Source organism: Spermophilus citellus, assembly GCF_964194105.1.
Source record: "Spermophilus citellus genome assembly, chromosome: 1".
NCBI classification, from domain to species: domain Eukaryota; kingdom Metazoa; phylum Chordata; class Mammalia; order Rodentia; family Sciuridae; genus Spermophilus; species Spermophilus citellus.
The window spans coordinates 32995290-33006347 of NC_138182.1; the positions used below are offsets into that span (position 1 = coordinate 32995290).

At 37.0% G+C, this 11058-nt stretch overlaps 1 protein-coding gene across 5 annotated transcripts; it reads left to right on the plus strand.

Moving 5' to 3' along the window:
* The first annotated feature begins 2769 nt into the window (after positions 1-2769).
* RFXAP (regulatory factor X associated protein) lies at positions 2770-9149 on the plus strand. 5 transcript variants are annotated; one of them, XR_014022179.1, is made up of 5 exons: positions 2770-3533; positions 5610-5717; positions 7316-7503; positions 8019-8041; positions 8865-9149. XR_014022179.1 is itself a non-coding variant. In XM_081295709.1 (3 exons), exons 1-3 carry the CDS (start codon positions 3051-3053, stop codon positions 7424-7426), a joined length of 702 nt encoding a protein of 233 aa, XP_081151835.1. In that variant the 5' UTR covers positions 2770-3050; the 3' UTR covers positions 7427-9149. The 5 variants fall into 5 exon arrangements, 1 of the variants encoding a protein (XP_081151835.1); XR_014022177.1 differs by having other exon boundaries at positions 7316-8041; XR_014022178.1 differs by having other exon boundaries at positions 8019-9149.
* Positions 9150-11058: the final 1909 nt, after the last annotated feature.

Consider the following 11058-nt stretch of genomic DNA (forward strand, 5'->3'; position numbering starts at 1 on the left):
TATCCCACTCCTCAGTCTATACCCAAGGATCTTAAAATCAGCATACTACAGCAGGTCAATATACAATAGCTAAACTGTGGAAGCAATCTAGATATCCTTCAAAAGATGACTGGATAAGGAAACTGTGGTATATATACACCATGGAGTATTACTCTGCAATAAAAGAGAATAAAATTATGGCATTTTCAGGTAAATGGATAGAGTTGGAGAATATCATGCTAAGTGAATTAAGGCAAATCCAAAAAACCAAAGGCCGAATGTTCTCTCTGATAAGTGGATGCTGATCCATAATGGGTGGGGGAGCGTGGGGAAAAATGGAGAAATTTTGATGAGGGAAAGGAGAGGGTAGAGAGGGAAGGGGAATAGGGGCAGGAAAGATGATGGAATGAGATGGTCATCATTACTGTAGGTAGAAGTATGATGCACACATGGTGTGACGCATTGTGTACCACAATAGAAATGTAAAATTGTGCTGCAATTGTATACAATGAATCAAAATGCATTCTGGGGGCTGGGGTTATAGCTCAGTGGTAGAGCACTTGCCTAGCATGTGTGAGGCACTGGGTTCAATCCTCAGCACCACATAAAAAATAAATAAATAAAGGTATTGTGTTCATCTACAACTAAAAACATTTTTAAAAATGCATTCTGCTGTCATATATACTCAATTAAAATAAATTAATAAAATAAAAAGGAATCAACAAGTGAGATGGTATCAAACTAAAAAGTTTCTTCACAGCAAAGGAAACAATCAAGAATATGAACAGAGGGCCTACAGAATGGGAGAAAATCTTAACCAACAGCACCTCAGACAGAGCATTAATCGCCAGGATATTCAAAGAACTCAAAAAAAAAATTAACATCAAAAAAACAAATAACTCATCAAAAAATGGGCTAAGGAACTGAATAGGCACTTCACACAAGAAATCAAAAGGTCAAAAAATATCTGAGGGCTGGGGTTTTAGCTCAGTGGTAGAGCACTTGTCTACCATGTGTGAGGCACTGAGTTTGATCCTCAGCACCACACAAAAATAAATAAATAAAGGTTTTATATATATATATATATATATATATATATATATATATATATATATATATATATATTCCTACATCTCAGGCAATTAGAGATATGTAAATCAAAACCACATTGAGATTCCATCTCACCTTAGTCACAATGGCAATTATGAAGTATCTAAGCATCAATAAATGTTGGCGAGGATGTGGGGGAAAAGGTTCACTTATACATTGCTGGTGGGACTGCAAATTGGTGCAATCACTCTAGAAAGCAGTATGGAGATTCTTTAGAAAACTTGGAATGGAACTACCATCTGACTCTGTTATCCCACTCCTTGGAATATACCCTAAGGACTTAAAATCAGCATGTACAATGATGCAGCTCTTCAATGTTTATAGCAGCTCAATTCACAGTATGGAACCAACCTAGGTGCCCTCAGACAGATGAATGGATAAAGAAAATGTGGTATATATGTACACAATGGAATATTACTTAGCCATAAAGAAGAATGAAATTATGGCATTTTCATTTCATCCAGTAAATGGATGAAACTGTAGAATATCATGCTAAGTGAAATAAGCCAGTCCCCAAAAGCCAAAGACAGAACGTTCCTTCTGACATGTGGATGCTAACCCACAACAAGGAAAGGGAAGATTAGACTTGACTTTGATCTAGACAAAGGGTAATGAAGGGAAGGGAGGGGAGAAGCAAATAGGAAAGACGGTAGAATTAATCAGACATATATTTCCTATCCTTATATATGAATACACAACCAATGCAACTCCACATCAGGTACAGCCACAATAATTGGAACAAGTTATATTTATCCTATATTTGTATTTCAAAATATACTCTACTGTCAAGTAAAAAACAATTTTTAAAGGGGGCTGCGAATATAGATCAATTGGTAGAGTGTTTGCCTTGCATGCACAAGGCCCTGAGTTCACTCCCTAGTACCACAAAAAAAGTACACACACACACACACACATACACACACACGCATACACATACAAACTCACATTTCATCATTTTAATCCAACCATGAGATGTAGTAACTTCCAGCAGGACCAGAGTGGAACAAACGGACAATTCTTTAAGAAAAATAATCTGTTCAGTAATTATGATGTATAAAAATCAGAGTAATACTAAACCCATCAAAAAGGAATATGGTAGAGAATTCAGAGTTAGAAATAATTACAGCGCTTGCCATAGAGGAGCTAGACATGAATAGTGAAAATTGAATAAATAGCTCTCGTTCCATAACAAAGATGTGTACAAAATGTAATGTGGGGCTGGGATTGTGGCTCAGCGGTAGAGCGCTCGCTTGGCACCCAGGTTCGATTCTCAGCACCACATAATAAATCAATCAATCAATCAATCAATCAATCAATCTCTCTCTTCTTTAAAAAAAATGTAATGTGGACCCTGGAAAGATTTGAAAATGGAATTAAAATCAATCCAACAAAAACATGTTTAGGAAGTGTCTTAATTTACACAGTGGAATTCCAATAGAAAAGCAGTTTGAGACGTTCTAAATGGAGTAAGTTCAGTCCAAAAGCGTGGTCTTGCCATACTTGACCACGCTTCAACGGCAGCGCAGACACCTCAGCTTCTGTTTCAGCGTCTCCCGCCAGAGAATTTGGGTTTAGCCGCACATGCGCAGTCAGTCAGGTCCGGCTGCCACTCGGCCCCGCCCTCAGAGACACCGAGCTCCGAGAGCCGCTGCCGTCAGGACGCTCACGAGCGTAGTGCTGCGCAGACGCAGTCGGGGTCCGTTCGCGGACCTAGCGCCTTTTCCTGTGGCTTGGCTGTCTTCTGGTTTGTCAAGTGCCGTTGGGCTCCGTAGGTGCTGAAAATCTGGGGTCGTGGACCCCGGCCAAGACTCAGCAGCACGGAGGTGCCGGGTGTTGCCGAGGGCGCGGGGCCGGGCTCCGGAGGCGGCGTGCCCTGCCCCGGGGCCCTCGCCCCTGCTGCAGCCGCGGCCCTGGCTGCTGCCCCCATCGCGGCCCCGGCTTCTCAGTTCACTCTGCTGGTGATGCATCCATGTGGGGGGCAGGACGAGGCCTCCGCGGAGAGCGTCCTGCGGCAGGCCCCGCTCCCGTCCGGCAGCGTCGGAGTGGGACAGCCGGTTGGGTACCCGTGTGAAGTGTCAGGGGATGCTGAGGAGGACGCAGGGGAGGATGAAGCGGACCTGTTGGACACTTCGGACCCCCCAGGGGGAGGCGAGAGCACAGCCAGCTTGGAGGATCTGGAGGACGAGGAGACACACTCAGGGGGCGAGAGCTGCAGCGGGGGAACCCGGAGACGGGGCAGCGGCGGGGGCAACATGAGCAAGACTTGTACCTATGAGGGCTGCAATGAGACCACGAGCCAAGTGGCCAAACAGCGGAAGCCGTGGATGTGCAAGAAACACCGCAACAAGATGTACAAGGACAAGTACAAAAAGAAGAAAAGCGACCAGGCCTTGAATTGTGGTGGGGCCACCTCATCTGGCAGCGCGGGAAACGTCAAACTGGAGGTATTGCAGGGGTCCTGGGGAGTGGGAGATGGAAGAAGAGACCCCACACTTGCCGAAAACCCTATTGCCAGGACATGCCCACTTATTCCTGGATGATGGAGGTTGCAGTCACATCATTTTCTGTGTGGTACTACCCTTTTGAATTATGGTTTTTGGAATTTTAACTTTTCAGAATTATTATTTTGGGGATTTTAGACATTAGAGAACTTAGGCTTAAGTGATTTTGATCTCTTGGAAGTTCAGTACTTGGAATTATGGCATTTGGGATTGTATCTTTTGGAATTGTCCTCATCACTTACTAGAGGTAAAAGGGGTCCTTTGACAATCTGATAAAACCTAATGAAGACTGTTCCAGAAAGGAAAAAAATATATATATATATACATATATATATATATATATATATATATGTATATATATATACAGATGTTTAATGTTGCATACAAATTCATACAGTTCAGGATCCCTGTAGATCCTAGACCCACGTCTATTCTTGTAAAATAATATATTTTACCAGATCTTGGATTAAAGAATTTATGCAAATAATCATCTTACTTAGTACAGAATGGAAGTTAGTAAAAGGAATCAGGTTTGTCCCTTATATGTTCCACAGGTACCCATACACTTCAGAATTCTTTACAGAGAAAAGATAATACTCCTCTTCAAGGAAGTATTTTATCCTTGGCTGCTTTTGTTTAGTTGTTTTGTTTTTTGTTTTTGTTTTGAATTACCATCATTTACGTCTATAGTATGGGGGGAAATGTATAAAGGACAAATAGATAGTAAATTAGCATCTCCCTATCCATAACCCCCTCCCCAAAAAGAACTTTAATAATTTCTCTGTTTTAAAATAATTTGCATGGGTTTTGTTTTGTCTTTTTAGGGAGGAGAATTAATTACTGTAATACTAGGCCATTTGTCTTTTCTTGTGTGACACTTCCCCAGTTTTGAGGAGATTATAAGAGCTCTAAGTCTTGATCTTTGTTGAAAATAGCCATTTAGAATATAATAAGGGCCACGATAGTACTGCTATAGTAGTTTAAGGTGGAATAGCTCATTGAAGGCTGAGATACTCTGGAAAGGCTTTGCAGAGGAAATGTGTATAAGCCAGAAAGGAGGCTGTTTCTTCTGTGCTAGGCTGTAAGTGGAGTCTCACAACTCTTCATCAGTGAGGTAGGTTCTGTATTACATAGATGGAAACTGAGTCACATGAAGGGTAAGTAATTTGGCCTAGGTCACACAGCCAGCAAGTGTTCAAACATAAGCAGTCTAATTGTAGAGCTTCACTTTTATTCCCATACTGCTCAATAAAAGGAGAGTCAGAATACTTCAGATAATTGGAACAGTATTTTGTTATGCCAGGGAAATTGTTAAGTACTTTAGATTTTCTAAGGTAACTAGGGGTATATATTTTTAGTAAATATGCTGATTTTGTTTAGATTTTGATATCTGAGGGTAATGGCATCATTATAGGACTTACCGGTTTTATTTATATCAGTGGCAAGAAACTATTTATGCCAGTGCTCTCTAATACTTTCAAACCAATTTATTTTTCCCCCCTAGTGACTCCTACTGAATTCTGAAAGCTGTTTATCATTTGCTTGTTTAAGCAATGTTTTACTGCCTCACCCTTATTTTGGTTATAAGTTGGGCTAAAAACTATCTAGTGTCTCATTAGCAGTGTAAAATTGCCTCTGAGTTCATATATTTCATTCAAAGGCAGGCAGACTCTGTATCTTGACCCAGATAGCTCCATATGAGGAGAATGTTCAATTCCGCTTGACATTTTTTATAACAATGAAGATAGCTCTGAAGTAACTCATCACCCTCCCACCCCAACTTTTCCCCCTTCTACATGCAGAAGAATCCAGGTTGAAATCCTGGAGGGCAGGAACTGAGGAGATATAGTAACTTCCATAGCACCTCTCCTATGACAATGAGAGGCTTTCCCAAAGTTTCAGAGGAACTGGGCAAAAGGAAGAGAAGCAAAGATCAGTTCATTACATCTCTGAAATGCTTACCGTTGTGGGTTATTATGCTGTTAACTATTAATATTGTTTGTTTTTATCATATCCCAGGAAAGTCCAGACAATATACTCTCTATTGTCAAACAAAGAACAGGATCTTTTGGGGATCGTCCTGCAAGACCTACTCTTTTAGAACAAGTGTTAAATCAGAAAAGACTGGTAAGAATCAGCTTGTATAGTAGTTGCAAATCTATTAATGAAAGTTGTTTGTTGTAAGTGGAACTGTTTTAGTGTTTGAGATTTTAAAACTTATTAACTGGCTACCAAAATTGTATTTTGCCACTTGCCAGCACACATTGAATCTCATAGATGTCGTGAGGACTGTAAGAGCAGGAATACTTTTAATTCTGTTTCTTCAATGACTAAACTTTGACTATCTGAGGAAGACAGAATTCTAAAAGAGACTTTCCTTGTTTTCTGCGGTTTATGGAATAATGCTTTAATGTTGAAGTATGATTAAGCCAATATTTAATACAGATCTCTATTGCAAATTTGATAGAAGGAATCAGAAGTAAATAGTAAAGGATCGAGTGTTCACTAATTATTGGAATATTAGTAATTTGAGGTCATAAAAGAACATACCCACCCACTGTACACCAAATTCCTGAGTCTTAAAATTTTTAAAAAATAGAATTGGGATTTTATCTAAAAAATTTGGAATTAGGTGTTTCTAGCTTAAAAGACAAAGTAACAAAAAAGATTATAAATTTGACCCATAAAAGTGAATGCTGTAGTCAAAAACAGTAAAAATCAAAATGCAAAGTAACAAAGGGAAAAAAATAATTGCCACAAATATAAAAGTCTGTGGTTAATATGGTTGAGATCTTTTCTTTTTTTTTCAAGATAGCATCGTTGTTGTGTTACTCTGGCTGGTCTCAAACTCCTGAACTTAGGCTCAAGCAGTCCTTTTATCTCAGCCTTCCAACTAGCTGGGATTGTAGGCATATCCCACCCTGCCTGGCAAAAACATTCACATAATTTGATGAGGAAAAACCTTTAGCCTCAATACACTGCAAAAGATAAAAAACAAAAGTATTAGTATTAAATGGAATGGAAAGGTAGTCAATATCAATAAAATGAAACAGTAAACAGTAAGTGAAAATTATTTAATAATTGCACACAATAATGGTGAAGATTTCATGAAATGGGCACTGACATTCTATTGTCCTATGTTGGTACAGCAGTTTTACAAAGCAGTCAAGCAGTATATATCAGGAGTCTAAAATGGTCACCTCTTGACTCAAATCAAAACTAATATTTTGCAAAAAGTAAATTCTAAATATGGATAAAGTTAAGTGTAAGGAGAATGCCAGAAATGTATTTATCACAAGTAGTAAAATAATAGTCAAAAAGCCATTTAAATGTCCAGAAGTATCATAACAGCTTAGTAGATAGTTGTACATTTACTTAATAAGATTTTGGACTATCTTTACAAATACTTTTTAAATCAAACTGTTCAATAAAAATTAATATAAAATAATTCATAAAATTTGAAAATATTTAATGATAATATTCCCACTTTATTTGGTTTTTCTTTTTTAACTTATTGGGGCCAAAATCACATCAAATTTTATTATTAGTTTGCAGCTTGATTGCAGTCCATCAGCTACAACAATGAGTTTGATTAAGGCATGTTTAATTTTGTAAATATAGTGTATATTGTTTAGGGACACATCAGAATAATTCTATAGCATGAATACAATCTGACCATATAAGAGTAACATTCTTAACAATTTTTTTTCTTTTTTTTCTTTAAGTCATTACTAAGAAGTCCAGAAGTAGTGCAGTTTTTGCAGAAGCAGCAGCAGCTATTAAATCAGCAAGTTTTGGAGCAAAGACAGCAGCAGTTTCCAGGAGCATCTGTGTGAGGAAACTTATCAGGATCCTGAACATGTTTTTCTCTTACTGTAATAGATGAACATATTTTTATACTAAAGATAATTGGGTAAGATATGCCAGTAGAATATAAACATTTTCCTGTAAATGTATGTGTGCATTTGGGGATAAATAAGTACTGCACTTTTTGCATCCTTTCAGGTGAACATGAGTTTGAAAATATCAGTTTATCTCCCCAGAGTAGTATTTAATCAAAATTTTTTCTAAAAGTATATTACACTTCAGTCATTGTTACTGAAGATAATGAAGCCAGTTACTTTCTGTGCAAGTCATGAAGTTAACAGGTAATAATCTTGGAATATCTAACTCTGTGGTTCTCATCAAATGGTAGTTGGACATATGTTTTTTAGGTTGTCATAGTGGACTTAAATTGCTGGTTTTTAGTGAGTGGGCCAAGAATGCTGAATGTTTTGCAGTGTCTGGATAGTCCCACACAACTAAAAATTATCTTACCAGCAATGCTAATGATGTTTCTCTTAAGAAACACTTAAGATAGCTAGTTGTAAAGATATGATGTAGTTAGAGCACCTAGAATTGGGTTCTGACAATAATCTTTCTTTGCAGTTAAGATTGGAGCTGACAGAGAGGTAAGCATGTTTTATACGTCTAAGGAAAGTTATCATTGATCATTATTTGTCTGTGCAATTAAGAGATGTGCTGGTGGGCTGGGGTTGTGGCTCAGCGGTAGAGCACTTGCCTAGCACGTGCAAGGCCCTGGGTTCGATCCTCAGCACCACATAAAAATACGTAAACAAAATAATGGTATTGTGTACAACTAAAAACTAAATATTTTTTTAAAAAAAGAGATGTGCTGGTAAAACCTACATGAAAGATTCAAGTATGCCAGAATGAAAACATCTCCTAAAGTTGGCTTCTCACTTTTCTGTTACCTATTAGTGTTGCTCTCCCATTAGACAAGACCCTTTTATGGAATGGAAAGGTAGTACAGATACAGTAGGGGCTGGGGATGTGGCTCAAATGGTAGTGCACTCGCCTGGCATGCGTGAGGCACTGGGTTCAATCCTCAGCATCACATAAAAATAAAAGATATTGTCTCCACCCAAAACTAAAAAATAAATGAAAATTTAAAAAAAAATTTTTTAAATGATACAGTAAATAGTAAGTGAAAGTTATTTAATAACTTATGTGTTGAATTTATGAATAGTATAGATGTATCTCAACCCAGTGCCGGGACAAACAAATCTTAATATTTATTTTTCATTAAGAAAATGAAAAAGAGATTCTTTTCAAAAAGAAGAATCTAAAAATAACAGCACTTCAACATTTCATCAATGGTTTTTGATGTTCAACTATTTTAAGACTGTGTTTTAAGACTGTGTTATTCCTAAATACTATTAAAGAATGATGGGTAATCTGAACACATTTTTTTTTTTTTGTATTTTCTCCTAGGAAAACTTTGAAAAAGCAAAGCTACCAATAAAAATAACAAATCAAATATCAAGAGATATTAGAATAATAAATGTATGTGTCCCAAGATGAACTTACAAAAATTTGTTAGTTTCTTGTTTTTTAACTCTGAGATATATATTATGTTAAAGTTAGTCATAGCTGTTCTAAGAAGCACTTATGGAGAGAAAGAATGTTTTTCTTCATTTTTATGTATGTTTTCTACTTAAATATCTGCAGAAACAGTTTTGCCAAAATTATATCATTAAAGTTCAGTTGTTGACCTTTTCAGTTGTCTTATTTATTTGTCTATTTTCTTTAATTGTTTCACATTGGATGCAGAGGAATATACTTCCTATTTGTTATTGTACTGACACTATTGGGAGCTCTATTGAATCCTTAGAGCTTAAGTTAATTTTTATGGTAGAACAAAAAAAAATCAGCTTTTGCTTCTTCAGATAGAATAAGAGGAAGAGGAAAGGAGGAAAAGTAATAGGCCAGTGAAAGCTGAGTGAAAAGGGATGAAATATATGTAGTGAGTAGAGCTTTGAGATGATTACTGTTGTTAAACCCTAATGAAGTTCATTGAATGGCTCAGAATCTTCATCCTAGGATATATTTTAGAATAAAGTAGCTGTCCCTTTACTATTTTGAATTAAGAATAGGCAGTTTTCGGATACAATTTAGTTTTGTTGCCTACCACATTGAAAAATTTTTTCCTTTAAAACTATGAAAGCAATAAAGTTTTTTATTATTTGGGATAAATTTATTTAGTCCCCAGTTTTGTGTCCTTCTGTGTACTCATGACTTTGCAGCTCCTGCCACCAAGACTGAATTTATTTTCCTACCCCTTAAATCTAGAGGACTGACCTATGATTTGTTTTGACCAAGTTAATTCAGACTAAATAACAGTGAATCAGCCACAAGTAGACTTCTTAAGGTTTTAAACTCTTCCACCTATTTTTTTAGACTTCTATCCAACAACTAGGGTAATAGCCTGACCCGCAAGACAGCTTACTGCAAATAAGTTTGATACATCCAAGATCAGCCGAGCCTAGCTCAGATTTGCAGAATGATCCTATTGACCTGTAGATTATGAAGCAATAATAAATGCTAAAAATTTTAGGGGACATAGTTCTAGGATGGTTTATTAACACAGCATTCATGTTACAGTAGGTAATCCATACACTATTGTTACAGTTATCGCTACATAGCAAGTCACTAAAAAATATGGTGGCTTAAAACAATAACATTATTTCTCATAGATCTTAATATGATTACTATGATTTTAAGTGGTTATGCCCATGCTTTTTGGGCTAGGAATGCCAAGTACAAGGCTCCCTCACACCTGCTCTTATGCAGTGTGACCCATTAAGAATTGGATTTTATTTTTTCACCTCCTTGAATCTGTGCAGACCCTATGATGATTGTTAACAGAATGTGGCAGGAGTGATGTTGTACCAGCTTCATATAAGATTAAAAGAAATTTTATAAGTATGGATGTGTATACTTGTAATAAAAACAAAGGAATAGGATGGAGTTGTAGCTCAGTGGTAGAGTGCTTGCCTAGTAGCATGTGTGAGGCGCTGAATTTGATTCTCAGCACTGCATATAAATAAGTAAAGATTCATTGACAACTAAAAAAAATAGTTAAAAAAACATAAAGGACTTCACAACTTCCATTTTCCAGCAAAATTGGGAGAGAAATAATCTGTTAATATGGGCTACAGGAAGTGGTAAAGGACTTTATAGAAAAAATGTTCAGTAACTACATGAAAGCCAATGAGAGAGGTAACCAGCAGCTGGTAGCCTGCTTTAATGGTAATGCACTTTTGATTGGAAATGAAGCCCTGCAACAATAATATATAAAATACAATTCTCACATTAATATCATGCCAAAGAATCCAGACACAATGTGTGCATGATTCCACTTAATAAAATAGAAATGCAGGTGCAACTGTGCTCTGAGATCACAGAACAGTGGTTCCACATGGCAGGAGGCTTCCAGCATTCTGGTGCTAATCTGTTGTTCAGCATTCTGGTTATGTATTCACATTCAATTAGTGAAAGTTCAGCCGTTTATGTATTTATGGTTTTTACCTTTGCAGTATATGTTTTGAACTTCAATTTTTTAAATAGTTGTTTGTTTAAAGATATTCTCAGTGGTCCTTGCAGGTGGATGTGGCATGAATAAATT